A 23,607-nucleotide genomic window follows, 5' to 3' on the forward strand; every position below is an offset into this window, starting at 1 on the left:
ATGAAAACACTCCAGCTCTGAAAGTTTTCGACGCAGTACTCGCCAGGGGAAGCAGAGGAAGATTAAGACCTCCAATCCGTTGGAAAGACCATGTGGAGAAGGACCTGGCTATCCTGGGAGGCCGATTGACGCCAAACAGCGAAAAGGAAGACTGACTAACACGCTGTTGTAATCTCGGGTATAACCGTGTAAGCAGTGTCTACCTCAATAAAGAAGATGAATATGTGATTCCTCCAGAATTGTATTAGTTGCTTGTGCTGTCCATATCCCATTCATGCCACGTTGGCCTTCTTGTTGAGCAAGAAATTAACTCCACTGTGACTCAGCTTTAACCGTGTTAGCCGTTTAATTATCCAGACCACAAAATTCGCTATTGTCCAGAGTCCAATATTACTTTCTGCTGGTACCCGTTGCATCTTGACCATAAAATAGGGTGTCAGAACCACTTAGAGATCAAACTGAGAAGTTTTATTGAAAGTTGTTATTGCAAAGGGATCTATTGTACCTTGGACTGCCCAACTAGACTCTTGTATAGTACATACACTAAGCCTCCTGAAGAGCGTCAAATTGACCAACACAAGAACCAACTATTTTCGCAAAAGTCCTTTCACAGAAAATCTGTACCTTTTACGTAATTTACCAAAAACAAAAAAAAACATAAGTCCACTCAATTACTCATGCACTTATAACCTCTCATCCACAGCTAATGATGACGCCACCGATTTACGCTGCAACATGTCGCTGGCGCATCTGCGCACTATGGACAATCACATGGCCTCAATGCTGCAACAGTCCACACACAATAAACATGGCACATTCCCCAACATGCAGTCGCCTCCCGCGCACCACCATCAACATGCTGCCGCCTTGCATTTAGGCACACCGCCACCGCCACAACTGCACACCGGCCCACATCACCCGCACCACCAACCGCTCAACTATCACAATGCAATGATGAGCTTTCCGCATCAAAACATTAACAACGCCGCTGGTGGCGCCAACAGTCATTTAAACTATCCACCACACGAGGCCGGCAGCACCGACTCGGGCAGCACACGCACCAGTCCGTCCATGAGCAGCGGTGATTATCTCAATTCGATGCATCAAATGGTCGAAGCGAGCCACTTACAAGCGGCACTGCATCACCATCATCACCCCTCGCACCCGCATCATAACTCACCGAACGCCGGCCCACCGCCTCCGCCGCCGCCGCCATCACATTACAGTCATCAACAGCATTTGGCCGCTTTGGCAGCACATGCCCAAGCACAAGCGCAGGCACACGCGCAACAGGAGCAAAAATTCGAAAAATTCGCCAAATCATCATCGTCGGAACCGACATTGGCTAATCAGTCGAGCACCGCCGCCGCTTCGTATTTCAGTCTCGCCAATGGCTCCAGTGCCCTTTGCGGTGGCAGCGCTGGCGCTGTGACAGTCGGCGGCAACGCACTCACCAGCAATCATCACAATCTGCTCGATTACGATGAGCGTTCAATGTCTTCGCTCTCGGCCAGTGGTGAGATCGACGCAGGCGATGAGGACGACATGAAGGACGGACAGGGCGACATGTCGGGCACTATTGATGTTACATCGCCGCAGTCGCCCGCTGCTCTATCAGCTTCGCCCTCGTCGAATTATAACAATGTCGGTGCGTCGGCTGCTTCACTGCAATTTGGGGGATTAAAACGCAAATCCTCCGTTTCTTACTGTGATGACTTGGATGGCGGCGAGGCGAATGAGTCGAAATTAGCCAACGGAAATGCTTTAGAAAATTATGCAATGAAGAGTTTCGAGGGCATACGTGCGCGCACTTTCGAAGAGGTGCAGCAGCAGTCATTAAATGGCAATTGCAATGCAATGGAACAGCAACACCAACAACAACAACAGCAGCAGCAACAACTACAACAGCAACAGTTTCAGCAGCGTCACATGGACGATTATCGTTTGATTGGCGGTAGCGGGTCCGGCGGCGATGGTCCGGATCGGCTGAATGACGCCGACAGCGTGGTGAATGGTAGCTGTGCATCCAGCGAAGACTTGAATCAGACTAACTCCAGCGAGCAAGGCGAAAAGATAACTTCCGGCAGCGACGATGAAGGTAGTAACAGTTCTATAGTTATTATTTGTCTGTCTTAATTATTATTAAGTTCGTAAAGTATGTTCGCAAAAGTATTTGGCTGTTCAAGCTCTGCCTTTCCTAGTCATGAATCGTTCAGTAATTAAGATAATCTTAATTGATCGTATGCATTCATGTACCATAATTTAGTAAAATAGCTTCCTAATGTAAGGTCCATGGTCTTCGAAGAGATTTCAGTGAGCAACTGCTATCGTGGCTCTAAACATTTTTTTCTAACTTACCATGCTTTGAAAACTTAATTAAACTAAATTATTTTTATTCAATTCTCCAGCTCAAGATGACAATTGTTCCAAGAAGAAACACCGTCGCAATCGCACAACATTCACAACATATCAACTCCACGAACTGGAACGAGCTTTTGAGAAGTCACACTATCCGGATGTGTACTCACGCGAGGAATTAGCTATGAAAGTCAATTTGCCCGAAGTCAGAGTGCAGGTGAGCTACAACTTGATTTCAGTAGTCAAAACTTACCATTTTCTTTATATACAGTTTTATAGTTTTTTTTGAAGGTTAGGTATTTAAAACCAATAATTTAAAACGGTAATAATCTTCTGTAATTTTCATTTCCGATCTAACTTCATCATACCACCATTTAATACGAATTTCTAGACCAATGCAAATAAACCAAAAAAGTGGTTCTTTAAACAAGCTGGTTCTCCATAACCAAATTCAGTATTACAAGTATATATCTTGATCTCGACTGTGCATTAGAGGGTTACCAATGGTACAAAACGGTCTTTTTTCAACAATTTTTGTCTCATATAAAAAATTATACATTTTGTTAGAATTTTTTGTTGCTACCAACATACACTATTAACCAATGAAATTCTGAAAGTTTTGGAAAAAAATATTTTAAACTCAGCCATTGCCATTTCATTTCCGGTGGCCCCTAGGAAAAAAGATGCATCCGCGTTGGTAGGATAACTCTTTATAAGATCATCGAAAGTGAAAAAATACGCATTTTAGTTAAAACATTTACTTTGAATCTGGGCGAAAGACAAAAAAAAAACCTGAAAACTGGATTTTTGGCAGACATTTTTAAAAAATTTCAGTGAAAATTTCGCGAAATTGTTTGCAAATAGTTGTAATCAAAAAAAAAAAAAAAAAAAAAAAAAAAACAACAACACCCGTCAGCCAAGTGTTTAAAAATTGTATCTCAGAGACCTGTGTCCAATTTCTTGAAGGTCGGTTGGGTAGTTCTCGAGAAATCTTGCCAACCGGCTTTATAAACATAGTTTCGAGCGTTTAAAGGCGGCTAAGTTCTCAAAGCTGTATCTCTGAAACTATTACTCAGATCAACTTGAAAATTTAGAACAATATTCTAGAGGTGTTGTAGAGTTCAGTAAGACAATAAAAAAATCGCTTTTTTGAAACCCATAAGCCCATTTAATCCCTTAAATATGTTAAATGCATTACTGTTACCGATTATTTCAATTTCCGAGTATGTAGATTACCTCGAAGATTCATATACATCCCCAAGCAGTTTAGTGTAAACCTCTGTCAAATATTTCGTGTGCAGTTTTACTTCGTAGGAAATTGGTTAATTTCCGTTTGTAATTCATTTTAAGCAAATACAAATAACGAATCTACATGAAGAACGTGTATATAGAAATATACATCTAAATATATATATGCCATGCTTATCCAATTAAGTTTTTTGACAGTGATTTATGGAACTTAAAAGCTTTGTAAAAAGTTTGTGGTTAAAAAGACAAGTCCCGTTAAATGTAAATAAAGTGCTGGCTGAGCAATAACTACTGTCTTCCCCGAAATGCAAAAAGCCACAATATATACAAACAGCCGCATCAAATAACACAAGGAACAACGAATAGCTGTAAAAATATGCAATTCTTATTTAAAATTTATGTCTCAATCGCTTAAGACAGCCAACCGATTGCTCAAGGAGCGCTCGCAGCCAGAGTCGCGGGGAGACCCACAAATTTGGAGTTAAGTTATAACCTCACCTCGGTGTGCAAATAACTCCGTAACCCCGTAACTCATAAGAGCGCCAACATTTAAGCAAGACAAATATGGGCAATGAGCAATACCGAATCCTTGTCGTCGGCGCGATGAACTTGTTTGCGCTTGCCGGCGATTGTGGTAACTTCTACGGTGTCGCCTTCGTTGGTGGTAAATTGTGGTAGAGCCTCATAAATTCCATGGTATAGAGTGCAACATAAAAAACACGCACGAAAGGCATTTGCCAGATATTTATGTCGCTCATTTTTTGGGGGAAACAAATAATATTAAATATATGTATGTTTGCAAGTGTGTGTGTGTTCGTATGCGAAAGAGAATGCGGAGAACGGAGCTTGGGTGGAAACCTGTCTCTTATACACATCTAGATGTGTATAAGAGACAGTGTCGCTCATTTTTTGGGGGAAACAAATAATATTAAATATATGTATGTTTGCAAGTGTGTGTGTGTTCGTATGCGAAAGAGAATGCGGAGAACGGAGCTTGGGTGGAAACTCATTGCAGCCCAATAAATGCAACCATACAAGGAGTTCATAAGCCCAAGACGAGTCCTCACGTTGAATGGCAGCCTTAGGAAAGTTTATTATTGGAAATATTTTGATTTTGATTAAATTATGGTCTTTCTTAACCAGCAGCTTTGGCACGATGAAGTTTGACAACAAATTATATAAGGAAAAATATACTTAAAGTGGTTAAACGGTACGGAAATCCAAAAATATGTTTGAGTAAATGCTTTTCGACGATATGGTAACCTAGATGAATGGATTTAGTTTTTCAACTTCACGAAGAAAATAGCACAAGTCGAGGAATTTTCTTTTAGAATGTTAGAAATCAGCATTTCACCTTAACATTTATTGGAGTTACCAAAGTAAGTAAGAGATTCTTGCCAAAGTACACCTTTTGCGGATTAAAACAAATACAAAAAAACAAAAACTCAGTACCTGACTAATAACTATGTGCGGTTAAAGCAGTAAATATCCTGAATTTAAATGAATTTTAAGGCTTAGCCTCCTTCAACAGGAAATGATATGATGAATAGGCATTGTTCAAACTAAGAAGAAATAAACAAAGATCAAATAATCAAAAAACGGTGGTACCTAGTTGACAAGATTCCAACTCTCATACTAATCTACTACAAACATATTAAAAAAAACTCTTCATTAGCAAAGATGTCACTATTGGATTGGTCTTTGCCACAGAAAAAAATTAGAAAAAGGCTTAGACTTCAAAAATAATATTAATATCTTATTTTGAATACTCAAAATTAACATTTTCTAAAATCTTAGGCAGGCACGATAGAGAGATGTAGGATAAGGATTTTTTTTTTATCAAATTTCAAGAGAATCAGTTATGTAGAAACAGAAGCAGTTTCGAGAAAAGTCGTTTAAAATTTTATGTTAACGTGACCGCCCCAGTTACCACGACACTAAAACTGCTACTAAACCAAGGAATTATGAAAGAAATCAATTTTTTCAAATTACTAAACTGAAATACCCCTTAACCAAAGCCTACACCACTGCAACACCATTGCCATGCGAAGTAGTCTTATACAACGCTGAACGACTCCTCGTCGAATATTTTATCATCAACATCAAACACTACTCTGCCATGCTTTCGCTATTATTTTGAGGTTAGTCGAAGCAAACCCAACACAAAGTGGTGCATATCTCTGACTATTAGGCCATGCAAGCAGATTAAAAATTTACTGGATTCATTATGTAACTGTCAATACTTCGTGCTCTAACCTTTTAGATTGGCCACAGAGTTGCTTAAACTATCCTAACAGCACCCGATATAACTCGTTTCAGAGTTCTTGAAAAGGTCTTAATCTTTTCAATAGTTTTTTGTTTCTCAAGTAACAGACTTCACTTTTTTATTTAATAAATATGATAAGTTTCCAATGGCAACTTTTTTGAGATGTATATATGTAATCCTATTGCCGGCAAGAGGAAAAGCAAAGAGGGAGAAAAAGATATGCTGGGAATCATAACTATTTCGTCGCAAAATTATTTATTAAAAAAATGACCACGAAAAATTTTATAGAATATATGCATTGTTCTTACAAAAGAAGTCATTTTGAATTAAATTTACTTATAATATATTTTAAAACAGACGACTTAGGACTTTTTTGATACAATTTTATGTGCATGCATACATTTGTATATAGAAATTATTTATTTTCGTTTTAGTTTTTATATTAATCGAAAAGGCCCTAGGACCGCCGCCAGCCACCCCGCGCAGAGACTATCAAATTTCGTGATTTGACAAATCATTTTTATTGACTAAACATTACACCAACAACAACCAAAGGACGTTAATAAAAATTGTCACCACACCAACACAACACTCGCTTCCATAAAATTGTCGTCTCACTTTGCTCGCCAAAAATTGCGACCCCACACGCGCTCAGTTCATACCACACAAAGTGGCAAACAGTCACAGCCAAACACGGTGGGGTCGCAATATATGAACATATGTATACGCCACGTAAGTTGGTGAATTTTCAGCCACTTTGCGCCCCTCTTCTTGTGAGCCCCAGGACCCTTCTCCTCGCTGGCACAAAAGACGAAGTCAAAGCAAAGGCTAAATTACTGTGGCTATAAGACAGAATCGTAGAATGGAATTGCAATGATATAACTGCGTTTGGGGTTTGTGGCAAGTGGGAGGGGCGCTTGGCGCTAGTCGGTCGTAAAAGGGGTTTGCCGCGCTGCAAATTGTGACTGCGAGCATTTTTCGTCGTGAATTGAAATTTCATTTGAAATTTCATCACGTGCACAATTGGTTTATCAGCAGTTATAGATGGCGCTTTATGGCGTTCGGCCCCTATGTGTCACTTTGTCAAATTGACACGAATTCAAATTGTGTCAAATACCAAGATGCGGCGCCGCTCAACCCTTGCCAGTACCACAAGGGAACTGCTTGCAGCTCAGGCCCTCCCTGCTTTGTTTGGACAAACTTGTAAAATACTCAAATCATTTTGCGGTTAAATGGAGGGCAACAACATGCAAGGTTTTGCGGAGCCTAGCAGCCACCGCGTGTGTGGAGCGGTCGGGCGTGTGGTGGGGCGAAGCAACGGAAGCGGTTTCGTGTCGTTTAGGTATTTTGCTTGCATTTGCCTGGTTAAATTGCTTCGGTTTAGTGGTTTGTGGGCTCACATTGCTAGTTTAGATGGAAATTTGTTTTGATTAAGTTTCGTTTTGCCTCTGTCCTCCGCAGCCGAGCTGCTGCCCTCGTTATGCATCGCTCACTTCCTTTTTTTCGAAATCAAATGGAAAACTTTTATGTGCTTACAATAATATTCGCTTCGTTTTCGTTTTCGTTTTCGAAATCACATTCACATTTTCATATATTTGCTTCAAAGTTTATTGGAATCGTTCTTGTTGCTCTTTCTCTCGCTGTTGCTGTTGCTATTGTTGTTGTTGGCTTATAACTATTTGTATTTATTTATTTATTTGGTTGCAATTGAGTGCGGCTGATTGTCGTTCCGTTAGTTGGTTTATTCGCTCCGTAATAGAATTGTTAAATGTTAGTTTAAAAAGTTTGATTGGGTTTTTTGTTGCGGTAAATTGCATTTCAATGAGTTGTTAGTATCCGTTTGCCTTTTCACATTGACAATACTTTGTAATCTAAATTTAAATGGCCACATTTTCTGTGTCATTGTGAGAATTCCGAGAATGTTAATATATTTCCTTTAACATGGATTCGCATACACATATGCATATGTCTATATGTAATAAGGAAATCGCCATTTTATAGCATAGCATAGTAGCTCATAAATTGGGAGAAGTTTGTCCAAGGTACTCCAAAGGATGTGTCTAGATGTCGTCCTACAATAACGTATAAGGGTTTAAGAATGGTTAAAGCAATGAAACTAGAGGAGCTTTATGTTTGTGTAAATAATATATCTAATAATTGAAGAAGAGAGATTTGATTTCATAGCTATCTTCTATTCACCAAACTAAAGACAGTAGTGAATGGAACAATCCTCCGACGCATTCACAATAGTGTTTCGCTTTATTCTATGATGAAGTGAAGGCAACAATTTCTAAATTTTGGGCTTTACGCTTTCGAAAAAAAACTATGTCTTTTCTCAAGACTTTGAAAAAAAAAATTTTTGAAAATCTGTAAAACAATATGTTTCTACCATTTTTGGCAGATCGAAGTAGCTTTTAATCCTTAATATAAGGTTGACACGAAACACCCTGACGAAAACGGCGGAGATGTAAAATATATATGTATGTATGTATAAAAGATCAATATGATGATCTGAGTCGACTAAGCCATGTTCATCTATTTGCCTGTAGATACGTGTAGCAGACCCTCAATTTTTGAGTTATACATACTATAAATCGGAATTTTTGCTCACGCACTTTTCTCTCCAAGTAGCAGCTCATTTCACGACACAACACTGTCTCACAAAATGACTGATCTAACTGAAATCCTTATGTGAGGTACTTTCTCATTTGACAAGATATCTTCACGAAATTCGCCGCAGATTATTATCCAATGCATTAGAGGGAGGATTCATGAATCTCTTCAGGAGTAAGCAATAGCTTGTATCAAATTCTTATTCTCCCTCTCTCACTAACGTAATTTCTTCAGCTATTCCGTTAGCTATTTACCTTGATGATCAATTTTGACCCGGTCTGGTTCATTGAAACTGTGCCCGAACGGATACAATTTTTTACATTAGATTACTACAACGTGTTTTACGTCAAGAAGTGTATATTTTATAGATGTTTTTTCGCCACGACTTGGTCTGGCGATTTTAACTCGAGACAAAATTGAACAACGAGTTTGCTCTACATTTTATTATTTCCATGGAAATCGGCTAGGGATTCACAGAAAATCTTGTAGAAGTATTTTGGGGAGTTTACTTTATCACGACATCACGTATTTGAGTGGCCCAAGTATTCAGTGAAGTTCCTGAAGTCATCCACCCCTATTAATGAGTATAGTATTGTGCTTAAAACTGTATTGGCATCAAAGAGAATGGTGGGTGGGGACTACAAAATGAATTATCAATAAAAGTTTTAAAAACCCGTTCGTCGAAATATATATATTTTTTTTAAATGGGTTCGACTGTCAGTGACATCTTAACAATTATCACATCAAACTAATCTCTACTGTTTAATATACCCCAGTTTTTCTGTATTACATAAAGTGCATACGGCGAATTTTACGCTGAGTGAAATGACTTAGCAAAGAAGTTGAATTCCATTCTGTGTGCGGAATTGAATTTTTACTGTTGTAACGTTCAGAATGTTGAGTCGATAAGGCTTTGGCGACGAACCACGTTTAGGACCGCCATCAACATCAACTGATGATCAACACTTTTATAAAATAAGAAAAATGGTGAATGAAAATCGAAAAAAAACAGTGTCGCGTTAAAGTTGCTTTTCGACTACCGAGATGCCATGAAACGTATTATTACGGCTGATAAGTCTTGGATCTACACTTACTACTCGAAACAGGCGAGTATCGGGCAAATATCGTGCCAAAGTTGAGTCGAAGCCGAAAAAACCACGACCAAGCAGGTCAAAAATCACGGTGAAGTGGACGGTTTTTATCGATTATCGAGGTGTAGTACACCTCGAATTCTTTCCGACCGGCCAAACTGTCAACAAGGAATGAGTGTTGTACGCCGCTACTCGTAAAAAGAGGCTGGAATTATGGGCCGACAACTCTTGCTTTTTGCACCACGATAATTCACCGTCGCACACTCATCGATTCTTCCTGAGTCTTTCGCCAAAATTTCAACTAATGCCGTGCCGCAACTAACGTATTCGCGTGATTTAGCTCCGTGTTACTTCTGGTTGTTCAGTTAACTCAAACGACCGTTCCGGGGAAACAGTTAAGAGACATTAAACGTGAATCACTACGAACAATGAAGGCTAAATTGACTTTAGCAACTTTTTCGAGGATTGAAAAAAAAAAAAAGTTGGCAAATGTGTATTGAGGCCAAAGGAAATTATTTTGAGGGAGACGACATGGATTTTAAAGAATAAATGGAGAATTTTAAAATTATGAATAAATTAAAAGAGCTCAGTTCAACAGTATTTTGAGTTCCCTTAGAAATACAAACAATACAATTCTTACAACTATTACGAATCTTTATTGTAAATTTATGCAGGTTACCCCGTCCCAAAGCTTGGTTAAACGATTTCAGCTCCTACACTCAAACAGAAACTTTTATACATATGTATGCACATACTAATATGCATATGTGTATGTATGTATGCCTCAGCAGTTATGGAAAATTATTCAATGAGTATAGAATTACAAAAATTTGCTTATCGCAATCTTTACGATTACTTTTGTTGATTTCTAAATGCGGCGGATATAAAATTTCGACAAACACAGGTAACGGTAACGGAAAAAATTGGACAAATCAAAATAATTTATTGGTATGTAAATGAGAGCACAAAATGGTGATCGCTGAACGGGTATTAGGAAAAATAAAAGTCAAATCGAGTAATAAATGTTGGCATGAGATTGACATATACGAGTGCACTTTGAGCCACAAACGCACACACTTGCACCCGATATATTTGTACATATATATGCACACACCTTAACATATTTATATGTACGTATGTATGTATGGAAGTACGAGCTAATTTATTGTGGAATGAATATGTGAAATTGGCTGCGCTGGCGTGACATGTGCAACACGCCACACATTATGTACTGAAGTATCACATGTATGTGTGTGCGTATTTTAGTTGGTAGCTCAAATATTGCGCCGCCACTAACAACAACAACTCCAGAAAGCAATCAGTATAACAACGCAAAGGACAACCGAAAAGCAACAAAAGAAATCGAATCAGTAAACAAATAAAAAAACGCCAATAAACCGACGAAATAAAAATTAAACAAAAAAAAAGAATAAATAAAAATAACAATAACGGCACGAGAAATTGTATAAAATAGCGAAAAGCAATAGCGAATGCAATAAAAATCCATTTTATTTGTTTTCGGCATTTTAACGAGATGGATACCTGAGCGAGCGACCAACAAACACCAACCAGGAGACGTACGTACATGTGAGACTTTATACACACATATTTACCGTTATATATGAGCAAGTGACTGCATCCTTGAACAAAATTGATTGCCAGTTTGCATGTGAGTAGATGTGTGCGTGTGCGGATTGTAAGAAATAGGAGGTGACATACATACAAACAACGTCTTACCACCTTCTAACCACTAGATGCATACATACGACATATTCATCATTTTTTATGAAGTAAGCATATTTGTGGCGGCTCATTGGCAAAGTGGGCGGCACACAATTTTTATTTGACAGTTTTATGCTCTGATTAAATCATTTTGCTTAGCACTGTAATTGATAGTTCCTGTGCGGTTATTGGTTGCCATTACTTTGCTTTATATTTATTTGCAATAAAATGTGCCTCAGCAAACAAAGTTAAGAAAATTTGTTTAACATTAATTTATCATTACACACGCACAACTAAACACCATGTCACATGGGAAATGGAAGTAGAAAATATTTTGGCTTGTTTTGAGTTCGCTTTTGTGAGCGCTCATTTATTAAACATTTCGCAAATTGCACTTTGCGGTAACAACCTGTGACAGGCAGACGCCTGCTGGCGCTAACATACATACATACATATGTACATATAAATATATTTATATGATGAAATCTATTTTTTTATTTAATAATTAAAAGTGTTGAAAGGTAATGATCGAAGGAAAACGATTTTTGATAATAATTTGATGACTAAGCAACTCTGAACACAAAGGCTGTTGGAATAACGGTTTTGACAAAAATTAAAATTTTACAGCCCTTCGATCATCTACGCTAATAATATTGAGTAGTCGAAAAAATCTTTTCGTATTTTGTATCGCATTGAGTCATACCATATAGTGTTGGAAAGGTGAGATTTTAAGCTTCATTTAACCAAAAAAAATTAATTTTGGGGAAGTTGAAAAAGTTACAGTTTTTCACAAATTAGTGAAAATAATGAAGAAATTCACTATATTTTGAAATTTTTGTACATTTCTCCTGTATATATGTATGTAGATATATACATATGAACACTGACTAGCGCCCAACTGACTTCCGCTTTCACAAAGCGCTCACTTCGAACGCGCCGCTTTCTATTCAACACTTTCTAACGCGATTCGATGCAGTCAATCAATCTTTTGTGGCGGCCTTTTGGTTTTGTATTAATTAACTGTAATTATCTAGTTTTTCCAATGCGTTAAGCTTTAATTAACCCTTTTCTTCACACAATTGAAGGCATCAAACAAAGCACACACACATACAACATTTATACATAAATATAAATATGTATGACACACATTTGTCGGCGAACAGCTTTCTTGTAACAAAACATGCTGTCGAACTCCCACATTAACTGTCTGTGGCTAATTCGGCGTGTGATTGCATCCTTAAGGAGCTCCAAACCAACTCCATGCAACCGAAGTTTAGCTACGACAGTCAAAGCAGTCCGCTGCAAGAGGAAGTACACTTGTTCACCCTTTTCCCTTTTTGCTTGTCCTTCTCTTATTTATTACGTGCACTTTTCTTTTTTGCCATTCATCTCAATCAGCGCAAATTCTCTTTCGTTCTCCTCGTAAAAACCAGGGAAGCAGTCGATTCGGAGTCCATTTTTTCCTTTTGCTCGTTTTTGCTCGCTCTCATTTTCACCATTTGGCTGCAGATGAGCGTCGTAAAAAAGTTTCATTTATTATATGCTTGTCATCTGTGGCTGAACTATTTATTTTGCTGCTTCACCCCCTCTGCAGCCATGAGTTCTTAGTTCGAAGATGGCATGTGTTTATGGTCACACCATAAAATGTTTGGATTATCTTTGGCCAAGGCAAGTAACAAAAAATTTTGATCGACGTTCCGGTTAATTATGACCGAAAGATACTTCGTAAACGTCAATCAGCCAAATCCGTTGCTTAATATGAAAATTAATGCTTTGGACTCGCTACCGAAGCAATTGGTATACATTAAGATTACTTGAGACTATCTCTCGCAAGACCAGTGTACTGGAATCGAAGCTTTCCTTTAGCAAATATTTTAAAATATAATATATGTATATTTTCGATAAAATTTCTATTATAGTACAGTTAGAATTAGTTTTTTAATAGATATGTACATATGTATATAGCCATCATATAGTATAATACATAGTACACCAAAAATAATATTTCTGCCTTCTAACTTGTCCAAAATGACCACAAGTTAAAAATTCTCTTGGATATACTCAGCTAACAGGTCCCCTGTTAAAGCGTTTGCAAGCGCAGCAGCAATCATTCTTACCTAAATGTGTTCATATGATTCCCGTGAGGCCAAGAACCAAGTTTTCCTAACAATATGTTCTATTAACTGAATTACTTAATGGGGAGAAGGACAGGCGACAGCAAATGGTGTGATGAAATTGGTTATAAATAGCCACTTGATGATTCAATCAACACAATGAAAGCGATAATTTGGAATCCTAGTGGGAAACTCGTGTCCACTGATTAGAAAATGAAATCAGTTGAGTGGATGAAGTGGGCGTGTGAGAACATAATTGCTGAGCGTGGTGGAGATTAGTTATTCAAAATCAATTCGGTTAATGACTTCGGGGTATTGATACGACATTTGGTGCAGTATAAATGAATTGTTTAGCTCACCAATATAGAAATTATAAAACTATTTTGTTGAGTAAAAGAATTAAAATAATATATGGGCGCTCGGCTTATAAGCGGTATGCCACATTGTCCTTGAACTGAACTGATTCTTTTTGGTTCTTTCGTTTAAGTTTTCTGCTTAACTTCTCAAGATTTTTGTAGCTCAATGTAAAACATTGAGATTCATTCAGGGAAACCCCTTTTAAGTATGCTCGTATGATGGTAGTTCGTCTGCACAAGCCTTAAGCCCGTGTTTTTGTACTATTTTACTGCTTCGTCGTTAACTATTTAATTCAAGAAGACCGAATATATTATTGCCATCCGAAAAGTATTGCATCTGAGAAATCGTTTAAGGGATTACATGGGTTTCCTCGGCCTTTTTTCAAATTTTTTTATTAAAGTTTTATTGTTAAAATTTTTTATCATATGCTATTAAAAAAGAAATTCTGAAATTTTTGTGGAAAAAATGTTAAACTCGGCCATTGCAATGCCATTTCCGTTAACCCATCGGAAAAATATGCACCCGCATTGGCAGAATAACTCCTTACGGGATCATCTGAAGTGAAAAGATACGTGTTCTAGTGCAAACCTTAACACAGAACATAGACGAAGGGCACAACTGAAAAATGGATTTTTGGCAGACTATTTTACAAACAAAATGATAATTTCGTGACATTTTTTTTTCAAATAGTTGTCATCGAAAAAAATCCTGCGTCCCAGTCTTTAAGAACTGTATCTCAAATACCTGTGTAAAATTTCATGAAGATCGATTAGGTACTTGTGATTCTCGAGAAATCTTGCCAACCGGCTTGAAAAACACAGTTTCAAGAAAAACGCCTTTTAAGACGGCGCAGTTAGCCTAGCTAGCTTCTCAAGGCTGTATCCCCGAAACTATTACTCGGATTAACTTGAAAATGTAGGACAATATTTTAGAGGTTTTTTAGAATTTAATAAGATAAAAAAATTGATTGTTTGAAACCCGTAAAGCCACGTTACCGCTTAATAAAAGTACTTTTAAGAACTTTACCCACAGTTGTGGCTTAACAACTTTTCTAATGCATTTTTTATAACCTGGACAGGGTATATTAAGTTTACCATGAAATACATTTCTCTACTGATTGAAAGGTTGGAGATCCTGTAGTTATGTATATTTATGTGTAATTGATCAGCATGACGGACTGCATCGATTCTCTTTTCTATCCAGCGCAAATATCAGACATACAAACTGAACGATCGTAATCAAATTTTTGTTTGAAAACTCTTATATTTGTAAAGGAAACTTAGGTTTGAGTATAATAACATAAAATCATAGCGCAGAAATCGTTAGAAAGCACGAGGAGAATTCTCGAATGGTTTCTTAAATGTACTTTCATAAAACTGTTAGCATTGAGGACATTATATGTCTAGGAAACATATAGAAATCTGATTGGATTAGATTGCGAAAAATTCTTTTAGATGTTCTAAAACACCTTCAGCTGGATTTCATAGCTGGTATATATGATCCGAGACAGTCCAATTGGACCACAAATCAGAAAACCCACAAAAATCACAATATTTAACTACCAGAGTGTTTTTTGAAGTGAGTAATCTAAAAGCTTAGAAAATTTATGTGCGGTTATCTTTCACGAGGACGTTATTAACAAATCGAAAATCACAACGATACTCTCCTGGACAAACACATCCCTAAATCTAATTAAATCTGTGCAATCAATCGCGTGTCTACACCATGTAAATTCTTCAGCTAAGCATATGTGTACCTAAATAACGGTTTCAAATTTCACATGAGCCTGTTCCGCCTTCTTCATCATCTGCTTTGCTTTGCCAGACAAGCAGTTCCTTAACACATACATACATACATATGTACATATGCTCTAAATATGGACTTAAACACATACTTCTATAATAACATTCTTGCAGCAAAGGCAGACAATAATAATAATAAATGATGCGAATACAAACAGAAATCTCAATAATCGAACTGTCAAATTAAATCAATCCAAGCTTAAGTTGTCAAAAATCGAACAGGGAAGTACAAAGCTTGGGAATATCGTTGACGAGTCACACACACACAAATACACCCATGCATATTTTCAAATAAAGGTAAAATAATTTTACATTTCGAGAGGTAAGTAAGTAAGCCATGTATGTATGTGTGTGTGTAAGTAGCAGAATTTCTGAGAATGTTTGCGTGCGTTTATGGAAAATGTCACTGTAGCAAGAATATTGCCATAAATCTGCTTGTTATTAAACATTTCGTGTGACACAGACCGAGAGGATGACTGTAACGAAGAATGTTTGTTGTTGTTGTACGCTCATAGTGCGCACGCACTAATTATGACAAGCAAAGCCGATTACTACACCGATCGGAATGTTTTGAGTGGAGCTAAATGGCTAAGCGGGTTATAAAAGCAACAACAACCAGCACAATTAGGGAGCGCGTAGAAGCCAAGAGTAATGAGCGGCCAGCCAAAATGTAAATTTTATGGAAACTTTGACGCATTAGCTTAATTATTATGTGGCATAAAAGGTAAACCGTCTTTGCGCCCCACACCGCCGAGCTTACATTTCCGCTTTCAATTAATTTCTCCCGCAACTTTTCCGCATTTCTTTGCCGCCATGCGTTTGATGAACAAATATTTTTATCGTTTTGAATAATTTCTGAAAGCTGCCAATATCCATGCACATACACACACACACACACAACAGCTCTCCTAATGAGGCGCCTAGCTGTTATTAGTGGAGAAATTGTCGTGTGCCCGCGAGAATTATAATGTGCTAATTAATCACTTCCCAATTTTCGGTGACTTAATTTAGCCTAGCATTACTCAAAGGCCAACTTTAGCTCGCGCTTAGACTAGAACTAGCTGTGGAATGGTCATAAATCATAAAAAATCTAACAACTGCTATGTGTGACTTGTTTAGCTGTATGTGTGCATGTAAATTTGGTGCGTGCCCCATGAATTTTCCGCTTTGCACGCAAAATAATTAAAACATCAACTAAAACGTCAAAACAGGATGGAATTTTAATTTATGCTGCACAGCCCCTTCACTCACCTTGTCCGCCTGCGCACCAACTACTCGCCCGTGCGATGGCAATGCGAATGCGGGCGTGAGTGACGTGAGGTATGTGGAAGTATACAAACAATATTGCACTAACTCATTTTGTCATAACAAATTATGCATAATCAGCTGGCAAGTGAGCTGCTAAGCTCGTTAGTGTGCTGTGGGGTGGCTCACCTGCCACGGCTGCATTCATAATTCACCTGTGAGCGCTTTAACAACTCCATCAATTAGCTGTTAGTTGGCGTTTTATTTTTCTTTTGTTTGTTGTTGCCTTTGCATGCGTGTGAGACAAAGAAGCGAAGTGAAACAAGCAAGTGGCCTTGATGCCATGCCATTACCCACACCACCTCCGCTATTTACGTGGCTTTAATTAGGTCCTAGCTGATTTAGCTGTAAAAGTTTAGCATAGGTGCGTTGCATGCCTCATTATTCGATTGAATTAATTGAAACCTAAAACTAAAACAAAATGGGTTAATTTGTTGACACTACAGGTGTACGAGAAACTGGGTGAAGGACCTTACCAAGAACAACAAAAACTTTTGCAGTTGCGATCTAAGAACTGTTTTTTTTTTATAACTTTGGATTTCGCCTCTTTTGGAATACGATCATTCTGTGGAAGTAAATTCGCACGGTTTCATTGGTAGCAAGTTCAAGTAACGGCTTGCAAAGCTGTTGATGATGATTAATAACAACAAAGTCTACTCTGCTCGGCCAATCCACAAGTTTTATGTTTCCAGAAAAAGTTAAATCATTAGAAAAATAATAATATGATATTTATCATTATTATATATGAAACTTATGGAAATGTGAATCTTTGCGTATCCAATAATGCCAATGATATATTTCGCAAACTTTATAAGTGGCCTTCTGGAGAGCGCCCAAACACTAACATCATCCATTAAAATTTTTCTCAGAAAACTTTTCTGGTGGTCTTAAAAGACGGATACAAAGTAGACTGCCATGTAGGGATAGATCTTTCTCCGAGTATATTGATATCCTTCTATTTTTCCGTCTACTAGAGCACAGAAGTGAAGTTCTGTGGAATAACTGCGATAGAATGCAGAACTACTGAGATTTTGTTAGTCTTGTCGTCGCCAAACATCAACTCCAACGTAGTAAACAAAGCGAGGAAGGCTTTAAGCTGAGGACAGTTTGACTTATTTATAGGAATAATTTCGTCAACAAAGCAGCAGGCGAGTTGGCTAAAATCCATACAGGGTTTGTCCGGAAAGTAATAGGTCTGATTTCTTCCGCCGCGACTGTACTTCGGAGCAGCAACTAGATTCGGTAGAGGGCGTTCCTAGCTAACGAACGAGCGGCTGGTCAGTTGTCTTCGCACACCGGGGAGTTAAGACAAACATTTTCCGCGCAACAAGCTTCTGTGAGTTTTGCAGCCAAAAATGCAGCGTTCTGTTTTTCGTTGTGTGAAAATCGGTAAATCTGCAACAGAGACGTTTGATATGATCCAAGTGGTATGTTTCAGTGGCACGAGGCCTTTTTGGAGGGCGGGAAAATGCTATGCTCATTGCCTTTTTTGGCATCAAAGGCATCGTCCACAATGAATTTATTCCTCACTAACAAATTTTACGGTAACATCCACAAGAGACTTAAACAAAGGATCAATCGCGTTCGACAAGACATCGTAACCGATTGGAAGTTGCACCACCACAAAGCTCTCCGAACTTTTTTAGTTTTCTTGCCTGAAAAAGCCCATGAAATGCAAGCATATTGAGATGAAAGAGACAAGTAACGTGCACGTCGGCTCTCAAGCCTACTCCGGAGAGTGTTTTCCGTGACGCCTTCAATGCTAAGGATGATATTGATGTCATCGGCCTCAACTCCCGCGCCGTTAGTTCTGCTTTCTCCAGACTGGACAAGGAAGCAAAACAAATGGGGCTTGCATTGAACGAGGGCAAGACGAAATATCTCCTGTCATCAAACAAACAATCGTAACACTCGCGACTATGCTCTCACGTCACTGTTGACAGTCATAACTTTGACAGAGTAAACACCACCGACAATGTCAGCCTGGAAATCCAACGCAAGATAACTCTTGCCAACAGGTGCTACTTTGGACTGAGTAGGCAATTGAGAAGCATAGTTCTTTCTCGACGAACAAAAACCAAACTCTATAAGTCACTCGTAAACACTCCAGCTCTAAAAGTATTAGAGATTAATGTCAAAACTTTGTATTTTAATCAATTTTTGATTCAACTAAAATCAATTGAAATTCCAAAATTGACTATTTACACTACCACGTCCAGCTTACAAGCACCATAGCGCCATTAACACGTCAGGTGCTCATACACCGCCCCACGAAACAATTGTCACCGAAAAAGAAGAAGTGTTTCATTTTGCATTTATTCAATATTTAAACAAACACAAGCTTCTAAATACCTATTAAGTGCGAGCAATTTGAAAAAAAAATGTTTTTTATGACACGCATCTACTTGCAACCCCGACTCACTTGCACACCTTTTGGGTGTCCTTCCACCAGCTACTCACACATTTCCTCGGCTGCGTTCGCCCTCAGAGGTTGCTTTTATAAAATTATGAATATTATTCAATTTGAGCGCTTAAATGCGTCATAATGAGTTGCACATCTGTTGTTGTCGCACATAAATATGTTGCACACATGCACACGTACACTGTTGCATGGACGAGTATGTGTGCACTTATTCGTGTTATTATAATGTTGTCATTGTACAAATTGTAACTGTATGAATCGTTGTTGACATTGTTGTTGTAGCAACCGTTTTACAAAAAAAATATACGGTACTTATGTTGAATGTTAAATGTTTTGAAGTGTGGCAGAAATCAAAAATCGCTCGCCCGTTGTTTTGGCAACAAAAGCGAAGTCATCGGAATTGCATTATGAATAGCACTTGTAGATTTAGCTAGTGTTGCTGTTGTTGTATTTCCATTTCTTCTTTGTTGTTCGCTCATATTTCGTGTCAGATGTCAAGTGGGTGGTGCTTCACTCTGATTTTCTGATTCTTTTTTTTGTTCTCCCGTTTGTTTTTGTTAATGTTGCGCATAACGAGAAAATTGTTAAAAGATTCAAAATTGAATTAGCAACAAATTGGATTTGTTCTTTGATTTTGAAAGCGATTACTAGTGACATGAAACAAGGGTGCTTTATTGGTGGTTATTTGCAACAAATATGAGATGACTTCAAATTTTGAAATAACTTTGCAATGGTGGAACGATTTTCGTATCGAAAAGTTTTCGGTGGAGTCTAAGGATCAAGTTAAACTCGAAAACCTTCTAATGGATATAGCTAAAGCACTGATTTGAACATCCATACATAAGAAAACCTAATAGATCAAGTTTTTATACTCTCGCAACAAAGTTACTAAAGAGAGTATTATAGTTTTGTTCACATAACGGTTGTTTGTAAGTCCTAAAACTAAAAGAGCCAGATATAGGGTTATATATACCAAAGTGATCAGGGTGGCGAGTAGAGTTGAAATCCGGATGTCTGTCTGTCCGTCCGTCCGTGCAAGCTGTAACTTGAGTAAAAATTGAGATATCATGATGAAACTTGGTACACGTATTTCCTGGCTCCATAAGAAGGTTAAGTTCGAAGATGGACAAAATCGGCCCACTGCCACGCCCACAAAATGGCGGAAACCGAAAACCTATAAAATTTGACACAAAGGATCGCACTAGGGAGGGGCATATTTGGACGTAATTTTTTTGGAAAAGTGGGCGTGGCCCCGCCCCCTATTAACTTTTTTGTACATATCTCGAAAACTACTATAGCTATGTCAACCAAACTGTATAGAGTCGTCTCTTTTAGGGATTTCCATATACAGTTCAAAAATGGAAGAATTCGGATAATAACCACGCCCACCTCCCATACAAAGGTTATGTTGAAAATCACTAAAAGTGCGTTAACCGACTAACAAAAGACGTCAGAAACACTAAATTTTGCGGAAGAAATGCCAGAAGGAAGCTGCATCCAGGCTTTTTTTTTAAATTGAAAAAGGGGAGTGGCGTCGCCCACTTATGGACCAAAAACCATATCTCAGGAAGTACTCGACCGATTTCAATGAAGTTCGGTATATAATATTTTCTTAACACCTTAATGACATGTACCAAATATGGGTGAAATCGGTTCACAACCACGTCTGAAATCTCGATTATCACTTTATCATGCGAGAGTATAAAATGTTCGGTGACACCCGAACTTAGCGCTTCCTTACTTGTTGAATACTACCTTTGGTAAAGATTGATCTCCATATGTCAATTAATATGCTTTTGACGGCGAAAAGGTTGTTGTCTCGATTTTTACCTTACAAAACAAGGACAACGAATTAGAATTTGAGTTCAAAACGGCATGACGTTCATGGAATCTGTTGCAAAAGTGGTTTAGGGAGGCTACTTTATCAAGAACACCAGTATTCAGAGAAGGTCATGAGCCATCGAAAATTTGCGTCATGCGAGTCGTCTAAACACCGGATTTCAGGGTAATAGTTCATGGATCTTTACCATGATAATGCGCCACCACATTCTAGCATGATTGAGGCAGACTTTTCGGCCAAACATGAAACTAGAGGCAAGATCTCAGTCACCGCAAGATTTGACTTCCTGTGCCTTTTTATGTTTTTAAAACTAAATGTGACAACGATCTATCCGAAATATCAGAATCTTTGCGAAAGAAGTTTTTAAACTTAGTTACAAGGAAGGTTTCTCGGTAACTTATATTCCGAGCTGAGCGAAGCTGATGTAAACTAGAAGTAAAATCTCGAACAAGCATTTCTATACAAGAAATTAATAAACCTTCCAAGCACTTATTCCCAACTCTCCCTTTAAATACCAAATTAGTCCAGCCTTTAGGGGAATAATGCATAATACGCCACAATTATCCCACATTATAGCGCTCGGCAATAAACCAAATAATAGAGCTACTCCGCCTCCTGCCAAACTCGACTTAAACAACAAAGCCCCTGCGCTAGGGCTCCTTCGTCTAAAACTTCTTCATTTCATTCCTACAATTGCCTACATTCGGTACGCACCGACAACCGTAATCGAAGGTCAAATTCGTGTCGCAATTAATTAAAACGCAATACGCGCAATAAGCCGACGCGGCGTCCACAAAAGAAAAGCTTTACAATTGAACGCCCGCCAAACGGAGCGTTCCGCCGAGATAACAAGTTACGGCGGCGGTGGCGGCATCTTCAGTACTTTGTAGCGGCAACAAGTCCTTTTCAGAAGTTTTTTCCGCCTACCTTGTCGGCATGCCACAATGGCATCCAATTACATCCGCGTTCTGCGCACCGCGCCCCCCACATTCGTTCGCATTTCCATCCACCGAGCTGCGTGCTCCACTTCTTTGTGGTTGATTCTCATCCTTTTGTTCGCTGATAACTTGCAGCGCTTTGTGTCCTGCGCGCGTTTATGCGTTGAACAAACAGCGGCTTGTTGTTGGTGGCGTCCGTGACGGTGACTGGCGTTGCTGGTGGTGGTTTCCAGTTGCATACTTAGCGTAAAATTACCTACTTCGCAGAAGGAACATACTGCTTTTTTCGATGATGTTGCTTGTTTGAAGGCTTGTGAGTGTTGGAGAGTGAATGTGTGTGTGCCGCCTTGAGCTTTGCTGCGTGCGCCCGTAATTGAAGTTGTGAAGTGTGCGCCTCTAACTGGGCCAGCGCCTTGCAATGCTGACGCCCTTATGCAAGTATGTATGGGTATGTGTGTATGTGAGTGACAATCATCGTTGATCATTTGACAGTTCTGGGCCCCGAGCATTTGTTTTTCTACTTTGCAAGGTAATGAAATGAAGTTGAGCGGAATTGAGACGCGACACGTGATGTGGATTTGTATGCTCACGCTTGGAATGTCAACTCGAGTTATTCGAAACAATTCTTCTAAGCTACTTTGCGAGCGATAGACAGCACAGTTTCCTTTTTCTGATTGCCACTTGCGAGCTATTTAGCTGTGGAGGCTAGCTGCCAAATATTATATAAATTCGACATACACTTTAGTTTGCTTTTGATGCACCTGGGCAGCTCCCGCCTAACCTCGTAAATGTGTCTATTTTTTGTTTTATTCAAACATATTTACTAGCAGGCACACACGCCTTATTGCCAGTGTCTTCATTTGCTATGCAGAAATCCACCTTGAACTGTCAACACATTTCACCGTAGAAATCAAAAAATAATATCATAAATCACTTCATCCCCCGTGCAAGGGATCAAGCCGAAACATAACCTCACTTGACATATGCAACAATAAAAGAAACAAAAAAGCCATTAGAAACGCTAAGAGCAAACAAGCGAAACACACACGCACTGCTATGTAAGTGTCCACACACCGTTACATAACTGCATAATCGTAACGGAAGGGTCCGCAGTTGCGTGCGGTAGCGTGAAGTCGAAACTCTCGAGTGGGAAACTTTTCTGTCAGACCAAACAAAGCAGGCCGGCAAACAAAGCATATAAAATAGGCGGGAGTCTCAATGCCAACCCCCTAGCAACACAGTCAATTTGTGTGGTTTTATGCCACGGTTACTTGCACCGTCTGTGTGTTTGTTGTCCATGCATGAATATGAAGCGCACAATTCGCAATAAAATTATGTTTTTTCGGTAGATTACACACGAAATTACATTTGACAGATGAAATTAATGCACTCACAACTAAATATCATTGAATTATGACTGAAAAAAAAAACACAAACATATCTAATATAGGCGGAAATAATCGGCATAAATTCTTTATGCAAAACTAATTCCGCTTAACGATGATGTTTACGTCGAGTTTGCGTTTTATAC

At 38.6% G+C, this 23,607-nt stretch overlaps 1 protein-coding gene across 1 annotated transcript in view; it reads left to right on the forward strand.

The window, feature by feature from the left end:
• Positions 1–23,607, forward strand: part of LOC108974478 (retinal homeobox protein Rx) — a 57,952-nt gene that overhangs the window by 19,588 nt on the left and 14,757 nt on the right. Inside the window, exons 3-4 of the mRNA XM_018942332.1 lie at positions 704–2,098; positions 2,409–2,575. Of these exons, the coding sequence (XP_018797877.1) occupies positions 704–2,098; positions 2,409–2,575 (1,562 nt within the window). The remainder of the gene's footprint in view (positions 1–703; positions 2,099–2,408; positions 2,576–23,607) is intronic.

This window comes from Bactrocera latifrons, unplaced genomic scaffold (genome assembly GCF_001853355.1).
Source record: "Bactrocera latifrons isolate USDA-ARS-PBARC rearing strain unplaced genomic scaffold, ASM185335v1 scaffold_56, whole genome shotgun sequence".
NCBI classification, from domain to species: Eukaryota; Metazoa; Arthropoda; class Insecta; order Diptera; family Tephritidae; genus Bactrocera; species Bactrocera latifrons.